Source organism: Sinocyclocheilus grahami, unplaced genomic scaffold (genome assembly GCF_001515645.1).
Source record: "Sinocyclocheilus grahami isolate Dianchi unplaced genomic scaffold, SAMN03320097.WGS_v1.1 scaffold422.1, whole genome shotgun sequence".
Lineage (NCBI taxonomy): Eukaryota > Metazoa > Chordata > Actinopteri > Cypriniformes > Cyprinidae > Sinocyclocheilus > Sinocyclocheilus grahami.
The window spans coordinates 95076-110665 of NW_015505601.1; the positions used below are offsets into that span (position 1 = coordinate 95076).

A 15590-nucleotide genomic window follows, 5' to 3' on the forward strand; every position below is an offset into this window, starting at 1 on the left:
CATCACATTTATGATGACCAAGTCGCTCATGCTACATGCTAGCATTGTAGCAGTTAGATCTTATTTTATTGTAATAAAGATATAGATAAAAAGTATACATATTACAGCAAAACTACAGTTTATAATTATAATTGTGAACAATTATTCTCATTTACAACTAAGAAGAACAAGCAAGCTGCAACAGAAGTGGAAAACTTTTTAAGCAGTTTTAAAATCTAAAGATTAGACTCACATAGAGGTATTTATAGCAATGAAATATTTTATAAATATAAGAATAATTAAAATTACAGTAAAATGACGATTCTAGTTGTATTCTGAAAACATAAATAGTCTAAGACAAACAAGCAACAGAATTCCCTAACTGTTTGATTATGTTAATGAATTGTTCAATTATTTCAATTTCAATTTTTCAATTGTTTGGGATTGCAGAATAAGGATTTTAAAAATCATTTTACAGTTGAGCATACAAAAAATATATACTCATCATATACATTTGATGATCATATACAACTCTTGCAGACCTGGAAGTCACCATATTAAATTGCCAGGTATTTCTAGGTTGTTCATGACCATGTTGCAAATACATTTAAAATCAAGACAAAACCTGGTCTCAATCAACAGTCAAATAATGAGCTGCTGCCTCTGCTGGTATCAACCAATAAAAATAAACACTGTGCGGTACTAAAAGATCATCTGTTTTTTCCAATGTATAATGTATAAATCTCATTGCTTTTCAAAGATTAGCATGCATAGTCACTGAACCACATGAAGGCTGATAACTCTATTGCCATCAAGTGTTCAGCATCACAAAGATGATAAAGAATTGATGATCCTGGTCATTCTCCAGCCCTTCTCAGCCTAAACTCATCAGCGTCCTGGGATTGAATGTTTCTCCTCCAGCCATTTATTTAACCTGAGCGTACATCACATCACTAGATCCAGCAGCTGAAAATGTGTAAATCAATTAAAAATGCTAAAATGCACATTTGAATTGTTGCATACTTCATTTTATTCTTAGATTCTCAACGGTGCTTGTATGCAGTTGTCAGTGGCTCCTTGTGATTGATGTTTTTACTTTGAGACTCACCTTGATGAGTTACCAGATTCAGTTGAGAGTACACAGTGTCTGAACTTTCACTGGTATTACCTGAAAGATGCCAACAGTTAATATCACTAGTGCTTACTGTGTGTCCAACAGTGATATGAAATGTGTCATCATATTCATAAAAGCTCTACATCTACAGAGAGAGAATAAAATAATTAATTTTAAATCAATTATATGTTTGACCAAATTACCTCAAAATATTATATTGTAATTTGCATGCAATGACCTTTATGGATCAGGCTGATTTCACAACGGCTGTTTAGAGAAGGGGCTTTTTACCCCAGAGGTTTTTAGCTCTGCTGTACACTTACTGTCATGATCATAAAACCATAAGAGCATGAACTTTCGTTTCAGTTTACCTTTGTTTTCTTTCTTTTTCTTCTGTTTCTCTGTAGATTTGAGTTCAATCTCAGCATAGGTGACTTCATTAGGTCCACTTACAATGTCTACAATGAATAACAGAGAAAAGAATAAGATATTTGTTTTAACTGAATTTGCTCTGCAAATATCCCAGTGAAATGTAAAACTAAGATGGATTTGATTATTTATAAAATACCTACTGCCTTAGTAAATGATCAACATGACATAATTACCTTCTGTAACATCATTAGTTACCTGTGCTGATGTTTTTGTTAATTGTGGCATCAAGAGAGTCATAAATATGAGCAGTTCCTGTAATAAATTAATGCATCTCATGAATTTAAGCCCATAGAAAAATAGTGTTTTCATGTTGACACTGATTAAAGCTAAACTCAGCTAAATATATCATGTGCTAATTAATAATTTTCGAATCTTGCCGACATTCGACTGATAGTCGAATCATAGGTTTTGGGGGCGGGGCAAAATACATTACCAAGAGTCAAGTCAGACATTCGACAGTCATAATTATGTTAACACACATGGAAAATGTGGCGCCTCGCAGATACAAATGGGGTAAATAATGTTTTATGTTTTGATTAAAAGATAGTTAACATTAAACGTCAGCGAAACCCTAAGAATTCACATTTAGTGCTCTCATTATAACGTTATGTATATGACAGTAGTTATTAATGTTCTGCATTTCTGTTTTGAGCTGCGCAGTAGAGATTAGTTTGGAGCCAGTCTGCGCAGTAGAGATTTGTTTGGAGCTAGAGTTTGCGCAGTAGAGATTCGTTTGGAGCCAGAGTCTGCGCAGTAGAGATTCGTTTGGAGCCAGAGTCTGCGCAGTAGAGATTCGTTTGGAGCCAGAGTTTGCACAGTAGTGTCGTGAGGTGGAGCCACTATCAAACTCCCGCCCAAACTCCTGCAGACCCAATCAACCATAACGACACGCCCCGTTTTTATAGCATCAAATTACTAGCTAAAATCAAACTTATCACAAAAAATGAACAATTGAACATATATCAGCGTGATGACAACTACATTAAATGACCAAAACCATCTTTCGGAAAATTGTATTGGAAGTGTAATTAATTTTTTTTATTTTGACTCAAGTCCCATTCGTTTACATGGAGAGGGCAAGGTTTATGACCTGTATTGCAGCCAGCCACCAGGGGGCGATCAAAGAGCCCGCAGCTTCACTTTTCAGGATGTGTGAGGCACACCCGGATTTAACCCTATACTGTATAAAAACATGGACGTAGTGTCCGTGACGTCACCCGTAGGTTTCTGAAGAGCGTTTTTGAAGCTCAAAATGGGCGGAGCCGGCTGTCGCCATCTTGGCAGCGCGTCACTCCTGGATAATCGAAAATGGGCAAAGAGGCGGGAGCTGGTTGCTGAAACCCCACCCACCTAGCTCGACGGTGGTGACAGCAGCGGCAATCCACCTGTCACTCAAGTGGCCACGCCCTTAAAGGCACAATATGTAAGATTTTTTTATTAAAATATCCCAAAACCACTAGAACAGTGTTATAGATTTTGCTGACTTGTGTACTTACATTATCTCAAATGTTTTGAAGAATGTTTAAATCCAGAGAAATAAGCAATTTTAACTAGTGTAATGGACCGTGTCCATAGTGTCATTGCATCGCCTGCCAAAGACGTCATAACCCCTCAATTTCCGGTTTTATTTTGTTGAAAACATGGAAACCCCAAAGACACTTTAATATGTTATGCATTTTATTAGACAGGTGACGAATGCACAGAGTAGCATTATAACAGAACTTTCAATACACTCAAATGTATCTAGTATAAAACAGCGCTGTTTTACCCCACATACGCATGACCGGAAGAAGCGGAAGCGGTCGACTGTGGCATAATAAAAGCTCTGCTGCTTTTGAGCCGTGTATCGCGCTCGTCCTTCATTAGCAATCACTCCAGCTGCCTCGTTTCGCTTCCACGACTTTTAGCCCCACCCTGCTTCACACTACAGTGACCTTTGTAGCGTCTGGACCACTCAAACACACAATATATATTTTGTTAGCTAGATTTAACAAATACTCTGTAACACCCCAGGAAGCCGAACAGGCCCCTGGTTCCATAGCAACACTGACACCAGATACTGACCCTGAGAGATCAGCTAAATATCTACAGTGGATCTAAATATTCATAATTATAACTAGTTATGATTAATTATTCATATTTCCTCATGAGCTGATTCGTTACTCCTTAATAAGTCTTTAATACATTAGCTCATCAATGAACATGATTTCTGCCCGAGTCCCGTCGGATTGCATCGGCTGTGGGGATGAAGACCACAACTCCCATGATTCCACACTCAATCACGACATCATCAAACTACGCCTTTGTTTCTTGTTTGTTTTGAATATGCGCCCTCTAGCGACGAAAACTTACATATAGCACCTTTAATTATGCAGAACTTTAAGCCTTAATATAATTTAAACGGACGAGTTATAAAAAAAATTCACCCCCCTCACAGTTGTCATGAAGGGCAAAATTAGCTATATAGACCAAAACCACTTTTTGTACCAGGCTGTAAACATAATTTTTTTCAGCTGTAAAGTTGGGCATTTTAACATGGGGCATCTATGGGACTGACTCCCTTTTGGAGCCAGCCTCTAGCGGCCAGTTGATGAATTACAGTTTTAGTCACTTCTGTGTTGGCTTCACAAGAGAGAGCGGGAGGTTGCTGCTTGGATTTAACTCATCATTTATTTCATATAGAATACGTGTCATTGTTTATACAACATAACGTTAATATTACGACTTATCTGCACGAAATGCCCTGAATGCACGAATGTGTCTGTGCGGCTCTGAATTAACTCCTTTTGTGGACGCGCTCTTCACACAACAACGTGCAGAAAAACAGCAACTAAACAAAAAAAAAAATCACAGTGTTTCATTATAATAGTGTTCTCATTATAATTGTTATGTATGTAATACTCAGTTTTGGTGGGCTTTGAAAAGTCTGTGCTTACCGAGTATTATCCGCGGGTTCTTGGCTATTTCCTGTATCTGTTACGGCCACTGGATAGAAGAGTCAGACCAAGACTTCTGTGCTTCGAACTCAGTGTTTATTTTCCAACATTTTCATTAGCTGTGTCTCTGCCTCATTCCACCTGACTACCTCTTCTTCTTTCTTTTACTGGCAACCGCACTTAACAGTGCACCCGACTACCTCGTGCGTCTCTCCCCTTTCTCTCTCTCTATCTCTCGTTTCTTCCCGCTCTCTACTCTCGCGATATCTCGCATACAATCAACTTTATTTAAAGGGGTCATATGATGCGATTTCAATTTTTCCTTTCTCTTTGAAGTGTTACAAGCTATTGGTGCATAAAGAAGATCTGTAAAGTTGCAAAGACTAAAGTCTCAAATCCAAAGAGATATTCTTTATAAGAGTTAAGAGTCAGCCACACCTACCTAAAACGGCTCGTTCTAACACGCCCCAACATGTCTACGTCACTATCTGGGAAGATTTGCATAACGCCTCCCAAATGTTCACGCAAAGTAAGAAGGCGTAACTTTTATTCTTTATTGTTGCCGCCGCCATGTCGTGAAGACGCTGTGTGCTTCGTTGTGAAAGCGAAACTACTTTGTTTGGTCTTCCAAAAGAGGTACGATATCTGCTTCGTCATGCCTGGAGCTGATCCGTGCTGGTCGCTGAGGAAATACTACAACTTTGTGCTGTGGATCGCCGGATCGGCTTTCACCGTGGACGAAGCGGAGTCCACCCCGGGGTCGTCACATGTGGTTGCCGCAAGCCTCCTTCGTCGAATCCGCCGGCCGCGCCGTTCTCAAGCCCGCCGCCTCTGCTCACTCTAACCTTCCCGCCGTTCCTCACGCTAGCCCCCGGCCTCCGCTCAATCTAGGCCGCCGTGTGTGACGCTGTGTTTCATTGTGAAAGCGAAACTACTTTGTTTGGCTTTCCAAAAATGGACACGACTAGAAATCAGTGGTTAAGTTGTATTTACAACACTGTTCCAGAACAGTTCAACCCAAATATTCAGATGTGTGCAGCGCATTTTATGGAGGACTAGTTCCTGATCCTGGTAGAGTAGACTACAATGCCGGCTGTTCTGACTCACAGATTATAAGTACGTTTTTTTATATTTAAAGTGAGTTTTTTGGGCAGTGTAGAGTAGGGCTTATTGTTTGTCATGTCTCCGATCACATATGCAGACATGGTTTTATGTTTACGCAGCGCGATGCAACGCAACGCGAAAAAAGACAGTACAAGTCATTATAATCCATAATTATGTCCCCACGGGATGCAACGAATGCCTCGTTTATAATGGGTTTTCATGTTTTTGAATCATCGCTCCGGCCTGACAGGGCATCATCACAATATGGTAAGGGGCGTAACATTTCCATCACACGCTTAAGGAATTCAGCCAATCATAACGCACTGGATAGCTGGCCAATCAGAGAACACCTCGCTTTTCAGTGAGCTTTGTAAAAATCGACGCATTTCAGAAAGGCGGGGCATAGAGGAGAAACAATAATGTACAGTATGTGGAAAATAATGTGTTTTTTGAACCTTAAACCGCATAAACATTTCATTACACCAAATACACAAAATAATGTTCTTTTTAGCAACATCATATGACCCCTTTAAACCTTCCCATTTCAATTTGTACATGTATATGACAGTCCCAGTCATAGTTATTAATATTCTGCATTGTTGTTTGTGCTGCTCGTGCTGCGCGCTGAAGAGATACTCACCGTAGTACTGTAGCCCTACTATGAAGCGCTTTACTGCAGCACAACTCAAGCAATGCATCTTATGAATTAAATGCTTCTTATACGAGATAAATAATTGATACACAATATATATAAACCGGCTGAAATGTTTTGAAATCACTTGTACCCTACCTGATCGGGAAAAAAAATCCAGTCTTTCACTCTGTCTGTGTCAATTTGAGTCTTGTTAATGTTTTAAATCCCTGCCGCCAATGCTTCTGTCGGTCACGGATTATGGAAAGTGAAACTTAAATCTATAGGGGTGGTTGGATTTATTCACGCACGTTAAAATATTGATTTGAAGCTTCTTTCTTTTCAGATTCTTATTTACAGCATTATTTTAATAGGCTGTATATTAACTTATTGAGAGAAAACCAGTAGTTCTATGTGAAATCAGACATTTGAGCACCCCCTTATAGCCAAAATGGCATGATCATAACACCCCGCGAATATTCGACTGAGATTGGTAGTCGAATCAGGCTCCTCCTATCGAAGCATCGAATCTTCGACTATTCGGAGTCACCCCTAGCTATTAACATTCTAAATTACATGTGAAATATTTTGTTATGCATTATTTATAATGAAATGAAACTGAATTACATGTAATTGAAATGTCAGTTACACAGATATCACATTACACTTTAGAAGAGGGGGAAATTATTTAGTGTGAGATCTGTCTTGTGAGTTGAAAGTTATTTCTAAGTATCTTCAATCTCAGCTTGTAAAGATTTATTGTAAAATATTTATGGTTAATGGGTAAAGACTCACCAGACTTGAGTGTTTTATGTCCAGCTTCACTCTGGTTCTGCTCTGATGTCTGACTGCTGTTCTGCTGTTGACTGACACTGGAGGCAGACTGAGATCTTCCACCTAGTCCAACAGAAAATGTTCAGGAAAATATTTGAGGAAATAAGGGAGTCAAAAAATGACTTCAATCTCCTTTATGCATACATAAATGCTTATTTGTAGTAGTCTATTATTTGGAGTAGTACCAGCAGAAAACTACCCCAAAACCCTTTAAAATAAGATCAGATAACTAGCTTAGGCTGTTGTAGGACGACAGGTCACAGGTTTAGGAAATGTGTCATTGAATTTTAATATGGCAGAAGATGAACCTTTGTTGTTTCTGTAGCGCCACAGCAGGACCAAGAAGACAGTGATCAAAAATGTGAGTCCAGCAGTCACTCCAACTATCACAGGATTGAGACCATCAGATCCTGATGTTTTGGAGGAATACATTGTACAGTCATATTAGTGCTGTATATTATCCAGAAGCATTTCAATAGTGTTTACAGTTCCTACTCTCACCTGTGACTGAGATCCAGCTCTTGCGTGACTCTCCTCTCTCTGTGTGTTTGCAGTAGTAGAAACCCTCATGTGACTTTGAGACAGCAGGGATGATCATCTCTGTAGTTTGATTCTGGATGAGTGACCCATCTTTATAGAAATCAGCTCTGAGGTTTGGTGGGGTTGAATGATGATATAAACAGCGTAGAGTCAGAGTTTCTCCTTCAGTCACAGGATGAACAGGACTCTCCAGAATCACACCAACTACAGAAACAGAGCAAACATCAACTGACAAATAGTAAGAATCAATGTGGTGACAACAGAAACAACAATAATAATAACTAGATAAAAACGTTTGTCACGACAAACTTTAAGTTGGCTTGAGACAGCCGGACCAGAAAGTTTTAAAAAGTTTTGAAAAGTTTAAGAAATTTTAAAAAGTTTTAAGTTTGATTGTTTTCAGACTTAAATAGTTTGAAGTTTAAAGTAGTTTTAAAAGTTTGAATGTTTTGAAGGTAATACAGTCTACCAGAGAGAGAGAGAGATAGATAGATAGATACTCTGGATGGTTGCTAGGGTGTTGCTATGCGGTTGCTAGGGTACCCAGGTTGGTTGCTAAGGTGTTGTTATGCGGTTGCTAGGGTACCCAGGGCGGTTGCTAGGGTGTTGCTATGCGGTTGCTAGAGTACCCCGTGCAGTTGCTAAGGTACTCGGGGTGGTTGCTAGGGTGTTGCTATGCGGTTGCTAGGGTACCCGGGGTGGTTGCTAAGGTGTTACTATGCGGTTGCTAGGGTACCCATGGCGGTTGCTAAGGTACCTGGGATGGTTGCTAGGGTGTTGCTATTCGGTTGCTGGGGTACCCGGGGTGGTTGTTATGGTATTACTATGCAGTTGCTAGGCTACCCATGGCAGTTGCTAAGGTACCTGGGATGGTTGCTAGGGTGTTGCTAGGGTACCCGGGGCGGTTGCTAGGTTGGTTTGGATAGTTGCTAGAGTGTTGCTATGAAGATAGATAGAGAGATAGAAATGGTCAGATTAGATAGATAGAATCAGACTGAGATAGATAGATAGACAGATAGATAGATAGATAGATAGATAGATAGATAGATAGATAGACAGATAGATAAATGAGTTTGAATAAGTTTAAATGGCTTAGAAATAGTACATTGTATGGCACTTTAATTGAGTCAGTGCGTTTAAATTTGAATTTTCACAGTTGGAGTTTGACGGAATGTTCAGATCAGCCAAGACTGTTCAATAAAAGTCTATGGGATTTTCCCCATTTTTAGGAAAACCGTAAGTCGGATCAGTCTGAAAAGATATAGCAACCCGAGTTAGAACAGTCTGAAGGTCTGGGCTGAGTTTGGTGGTTCTAGCTTTAAAGCTCTAGGAGGAGATACTGTTTAAATTTTTGGTCAGAAGAAGAAGAACCAGTTTAAATACAATATCAGTAAGTTGGCTTTCTCAAGCCAACTTAATAATAAAGCATTTTATTTAGAGGTGCCATTCAAAACACGCAAGAACACCTTACAACTTAATGACAATCAAAAATTACTAGACAGTATACAATCAAATAAAATACAATCAAAAACACGAATAGATGTGAATGACGCAAATTGGGCGACGAGTTTGCCGAGTGGAAGCTGTTCTAGTACATGGAGAAGTTTGAGACCTAACCCAAATAGGAGTTACAATAATCAATACATTAAAAATAATGATAATTTTAATACATTTTCGCTGCACGATTCTGGATAAATTGAGAATCACAATGATTTTATTTTTTTAATGACAAAAGTCAAAGGTTGAGCAATGGTTTAATAGTCAAAAGTTTAATAATCTAGCGGATTTGTTGTCATTTAGGAATAAGATTGCGTCGGTGAATAAATTGAGATCACAATTCGGCTATTTATAGCTGAAGCATAAAATGAGGGCTTTGTGAAATTAATAAATATAGAAACACAGACTCACAGTGTACAGTGATATTAACAGGATGATGTTTCTCTCCAGATTCAGACTCACACCAGTACACTCCAGTATCCTCTGGGATGGTGGATCTGATTGTACATGTAGATCCTGTTTGTGATCCCCAAACTGATGAACAATCTTCCAGCAGCCCACTGTCTCTGTATCTTCTCATTCTCCATCCAGTAGAGTTACTCTGGTCCTCACAGCTCAGAGAGAGAGAGTCAGATGTGAAGTGTTGAGTTCTGCTGGGACTGACGATCAGAGAGACTGGAGGAGAAACACCTGAGAAGACAATTACAACTACACTTCAACTACACTGGAAATCAAGTCAAGACAGTTTTATTGATTTAACACTTCACACAACTTAAATTGTTTCAAAGCAGCTTTTCAGAAAAAATCTGAAAATCCTAAAGTCATCACAGAGTATTTCTATTTAAAATTCATAAACAAAATTGCACCTTAATATATTTGTCATTATGCCATCAGCAAGCAAGCCAAAGACAACTGTGACAAAAACCTCCATAAGCTGCTACTATTGGAGAAAAAAAACCTTGGGAGAAACCAGACTCAACTCTGGGGTCAGTTCTTCTTTGCCTATACAGTGTGAGCCCGTATTTATAGTTAGCTGAGTTTGTTGTATATTAAATTACTAAGATATAATTAGTAGGCAGATATTAATCAAACTCTAAAATGATTGATTAAGTGTTTATTTGGTCCATCCTATAAAAATTTGCAGATTTGCACATTGATGGAGTGTCCTGTGTTGTTGGTAAAATGTGGTCCTAGAATTAAGGTGTGGTCAATGACATAAAAATTTAAAATAAATTTCACAATGAAAACACTATTTATTAAAAATGTCAGATTATACATTTGATTATGTTCCCTCAAGTCCACTTGTGTAAGTGACACTTTTGTGCCACTGTAGTTATATTTTAGTTTTTTTATGAAAATTTTTCTCCATTAGAATTAAACGTTTTACATCTTTGCAGCTAACCCAGGAATCAAAGTTTTGCTGGTTAGTTTGGTCTAGTTAGGCCCTGCTAGTAGATGCAGTATCTACACCTGACAGAAAAAGCATCTTTCTCCATTGACACCATTAAAAAGTACAGTAGCTGTATATTATGACAGGACAACATTTCAAGACACATAAAGCTCTAAAAGATCAAGGGAAAGTGAGTGTGGTTCAGTTTGAACTCACCAGTGACCCATATTAACTGTGTGTTGCTGATGGTTGAGTTATAGGCTGGTTTTCCTCTCTCTGCTCTGCACACATGAACTCCTGTGTGTTTTAGAGCAGCAGAACTGACAGTGTAGTGTCCTCCAGCTCCTCTGCTGCTGTCTGAGAGCTGCTTATAATTAATGCTGTTGGCTGTATAAAGTGAAAATTTGCAGTTACCTCAAGAAATGAGAGTCTTATAAATGACCTTTGTTGGTATAATCAGAATGATTAAATATTTTTAATCTCTATAATATGTTTTATGAAACCAGTTTATTCAGATGTTACTACATGAAGCACATTATATCTTACCTGATGAGACAGTTTCAGTGTACCAGCTGAATGTCCAGCCTGTAGAGGAGCCGTTAACCTGACAGATCAGAGTCACTGAATCTCCTTCAGTCAGCCACTTCTGTGGAGAAACACTTAACACTGCTCTGGGAACTGAAGATGAGAAATCACTCATTAATAACATGTTAAACTTGTGTGTGTATTAGTGTTAATTTCGTCAGCTATTTTCATTTTAGTCTTAGTCTTAGTCCCAGGCTAAAATGTCGTTGTTAGTTTTTAATCATATTTAGTCAACCTTATCCTATTTAGTTTTAGTCAAGTTTTAGTCGACTAAAAGTCTCAAAATTTTAGTCTAGTTTTAGTCAATGAAAACTTGACATTTTAGCAAAAATATTATTATTAATTAACCGTACAGCAATATTAATTTTGGCAGCCATTTTTAATTTAGTCTTAGTCTTACTCAAATTTACATTTTAGTTATCGTATTTAGACAAACTTGTCCTGTTTTTGTTTATTCAATTAAATGCATGAGCATTTTAGTCAGGCTTTTTAGTCAATGAAATATTAGTCACATTTTCGTCATTCTGTGTAATGGTTAAACTGATAAAAATATTTTTTTTCTCAAAATTATAATCGTAATGATTGTTGTTATTCGAGAAATGTACTTTTGCATTTCAGGTATTGCACTTTCTCCAGTAAGCACAAATCAATAGAATTGGACACATACATGGTGTATTTGACCTCATCTAGTGTACTGATTAAAAAAAAAAGTGTACTGATTTATTATAGGCTTTTTATTATATAAATCAACACCAAAGACTTATGCAATCTCTCTGTCTGCATTATGAAAACAGCTAAAACAAACGAAAAGTATAACAGTGAAATTCCTAGTAATTCCACTTATTCCATAATTGCAATAGTCTATTTCTCTATTAAAACAACAGCAGTTGAGTAAGTGCATTTATTCAGCGATCACAATCGCAAACAATACAGTCGAGATCTCCTGACAGAACAAAGACCGGCTGAATGATGCTTTCATTTAGATGGCTAAACTCCATCTTGTTTGTCGTGTTTTCAGATCATCAGCGGCGCTTCTGCACCGCACTGAGGAGCGATTGGTTGCCAGATTGCATAAAATAAACAAAACACACCGGGCAGGAAATTTATTAATTTAACAGTGAAGCTCTGATTCAGGGATTAGAGCTCTTGATATCTGGCAACAGCACTCATGAAAGATCGCGTAGTAGAGGCCTGTGGTCTGCAATAACATTTTGTCTCCTTTTTTTGACGAAAATAAAAAGAGGTTTTTGGTAAAGTTTTTATCTTTTTGGATATATTTTAGTCTCGTCTTATTTCGTCAACGAAATTGCATATTGATATAGTCTTGGTTATCGTTTATTGACCTTATTGTCGTCTCGTCTTCCTCTTGTCTTAGTCATGGGAAAAAAGCTTGTCAACAAACATTTTTCATCATAGTCTTCGTTAACGAAAGTAACACTAGTGTGTGTGAAGAGGAGATCAAACTCACCTGATACTGTCAGTGTAACTTCATCACTGATAGATGAGCTGCATGATCCTCCTCTCTCTGCTCTATAACAGGAGTATTTATCTGCATCAAACTCAGTAACAGGACTGATTGTGAGTTCCTGTAGTTCACTGACAGTGTAGAATGAACCATCTTTATTCCAGATGTACTCCCAGCTAGTGACTCCTTCACTGTATATGTCACATCTGAGAGTGACTGTCTCTCCTCTGAATACATGTTCATCAGGTTTGATGGTCACTTTGGGTTTTGGTCTTTCTGTAGAACAGCAACAATTCACAATAAAAATAATGTGCTACTGTATGAACAGTTACTTGAGTCTAAAACACACACATGCTAAATCAGATGAGACTGAAGTGTTGTTCTCTAAAGCTGTTATAGTCATTTATAAATGATCTGTCAATATACAATCATTGGGAATTTGGAAACATGAGTTGTGAAAGTTTTTCAACAAGTTTTCCAACAGAAGATCTTGTCTCTCACTGGTTTGATGTTGATTTCACAGAGAATATAAGAAACATATCTGCTGTTTTTGATGTTTTTTGTGTTTCTTGTCACACCTCAGAATTGTCACATGAATAATTCAACTTGTTAAAAGGATGCATTTAAAATGATAAAATGTAACTCAACTCTGTTGGTTTGTAACAGTTACTGTAGAACAGAGGCGGACAGTAACTACGTACATTTTCTTGAGTATTGTACTTAAGTACACTTTTTGAGTATCTGTACTTTACTTGAGTATAATTTTTTCTGGAAACTTATGACTTTAACTTCACTACATTTGAAAGACAAATATTGCACTTTTCACTCCACTACATTTCTATCAAAATCCTCGAAGTAGAAAGTTGTTACTATGTAGCAGCTTTGAAAGTAATTTCTTTCTTCTCTAAAATGTGACTTTCTTTTCTTCAGACAGTTTGTCAGTAATCACTCTTGTAGGGCTACATGAAGTGATTTCCCAGCATTTTTTGAACACTGAACAGTTGCAATTGTGGTATTTATTTACAACAATTCAATAAGAAGAAGTTAATATTGTGGTATATATTAGACACAATATTGTCTGATTTTGCTAAATTGTGTACGTGAAAATATTACCTATAAAGCCACAGAAGAACGGTTGTGCATCTCCTAATAAAACACAATAGGTGTTGGACTGCACAGACTGTTCTGTGTGTGACGTCAAAGTACCGCTAGAGCGTTTAGACAGCATTTTTAAAATGTTTGTTTTGATGTCAAATAAGTCTTACTGTTTTGCTTTTTTGTTAAAGCAGTGTTGCTGTTGTAAAGTTATACAGCTACAGTTGTGTTGCTGGGTTTTAAAGCAGGTTTGATTTTTTTTCTTCCTTACTCTATATTTACAGGATTTCACTGTACTGTATTCAGCAGGTGTAATGTATTCTAAGTTGCTTCAGAAGTATTGCAAGTACTATGTACAACAATAAAACAGTGCATTGACACAAAAAAGGAAATTTACTTTTGGTACTTAAGTACTTTTGAAAGCAAGTACTTCTGTACTTTTACTTAAGTAAAATCTGTCTTTACAACTTTTTCTTGTAATGAAGTAATATTTGACCAGCAGTATCTGTACTTTCACTCAATGGAGTTGTGTACTTTGTCCGCCTCTGCTGTAGAATCAGTCATGTAATGAAATATATGAATCAAATTGCCTCACCTTCAGTATGTTGAGAGTAGACGTTTGAAATCAGCACTAAAAACACAGAGAGAAACCTCATTACAATGTGAACATTGAGCTAATAATTATAAAGATTAACAAATATTAATGGGGACTGTATATGTGTCTTGATAAACATGAAATCATCTGACTGGTATTTTATAGATTTGGTCATAGCAGAGAACTGTTTAGGGAACTTCACGCTAACAGTCTGATCACGAGCTGAAGAATAAAGACAAACTCTTACTAACTGTGTACTAGTGAATATTACAATAACTGCAAAACAGACCAACAGAACTGATTCAACACCTTTACACCACACAAAACTGAATGACTGACCAAACACACTGATCTACAACACAACAGAGTGCATTTCTCTTTCACAAACAGCACTAACTGCACACTTCCTCTCTCAGACTCATCCTTCACTCATATATCATGGACTACAGCTGGATTTGAAACTCTGAGAGCAGCAAGAAAATACATAAATCTAGGAACACTAAAACACTTGATCATTTATATAATATAATAGCAATTCCACTGAAACACATTAAGAGAAAATAATACTCACAGAGCACAAGAGGAAGTTGACTGAGCTCCATACTGCTGAATGATGACAGACGGTTAAAGACACAGACTGTGTTAAAGCCTCAAGACTTCCTGAAACCTGCGGTCAGATCTTTAGGAACGTCATGACAGATTAAAGACATACAAATATACCTCATGTGTTACAGAAGATCTTTTGATAATGTTGATAATCTTGTAACATGTTTTTACAAAATGTCACACTGACTAACATGCAAGTATTTATTTGCTAATATGAAAAGTTGTATTCCAGTGTGTTCGATGAACAAGGGAAATGGAACAATATTTTGATTTCTCTTTTGAAATGGTGGTATTGGCTGTATTAATGTATTTACATGACAATAAAGTGAACAACTGCGGCTCCTCCCTCACTGGTTAGTGTGGTGGAGCTGAAATAGAACAAACCAAACCCCAACTATGATCTTACATCAACCTATTTCTATTCTCTCAGGCTTCTGACACTGATTCTGCTGAGTCTGACTCTGATATACAGTGGGTACGGAAAGTATTCAGACCCCCTTAAATTTTTCACTCTTTGAGCCAAATTGCAGCCATTTGCTAAAATCATTTAAGTTAATTTTTTTTCCTCATTAATGTACACACAGCACCCCATATTGACAGAAAAACACAGAATTGTTGACATTTTTGCAGATTTATTAAAAAAGAAAAACTGAAATATCACATGGTCCTAAGTATTCAGACCCTTTGCTCAGTATTTAGCTTAAACTTTAACTTAAAAATTAACTTAAATGATTTTAGCAAATGGCTGCAATATAACAAAGAGTGAAAAATTTAAGGGGGTCTGAAT

The 15590-nt window shown here is 37.3% G+C and overlaps 1 protein-coding gene across 1 annotated transcript; it reads right to left on the reverse strand.

Annotated features, from left to right (window-relative positions):
* Nucleotides 1–548: 548 nt before the first annotated feature.
* On the reverse strand, nt 549–14803 carry LOC107551366 (Fc receptor-like protein 5). Its single transcript, XM_016232943.1, has 13 exons — nt 14769–14803; nt 14198–14233; nt 12511–12783; nt 11004–11135; nt 10674–10844; nt 9479–9757; nt 7532–7774; nt 7339–7413; nt 6992–7093; nt 1721–1777; nt 1465–1551; nt 1088–1147; nt 549–945 (listed from the first exon to the last, which is right to left on the reverse strand). The coding sequence occupies exons 1-13, from the start codon at nt 14797–14799 to the stop codon at nt 905–907; spliced, it is 1587 nt and encodes a 528-aa protein (XP_016088429.1). The 5' UTR covers nt 14800–14803; the 3' UTR covers nt 549–904.
* Nucleotides 14804–15590: the final 787 nt, after the last annotated feature.

Bases quoted from the DNA above. Each gene is read 5' to 3' on its own strand.
- LOC107551366 (XM_016232943.1), bottom strand. From the start codon at position 14,799: ATGGAGCTCAGTCAACTTCCTCTTGTGCTCT. The intron at 7,775-9,478 runs GTGAGTCTGTGT...CTGTTTCTGTAG, and splicing joins TGTTAATATCACTGTACACT to TTGGTGTGATTCTGGAGAGT. The intron at 1,778-6,991 runs GTGAGTCTTTAC...AATTTATTACAG, and splicing joins ACATAAAACACTCAAGTCTG to GAACTGCTCATATTTATGAC.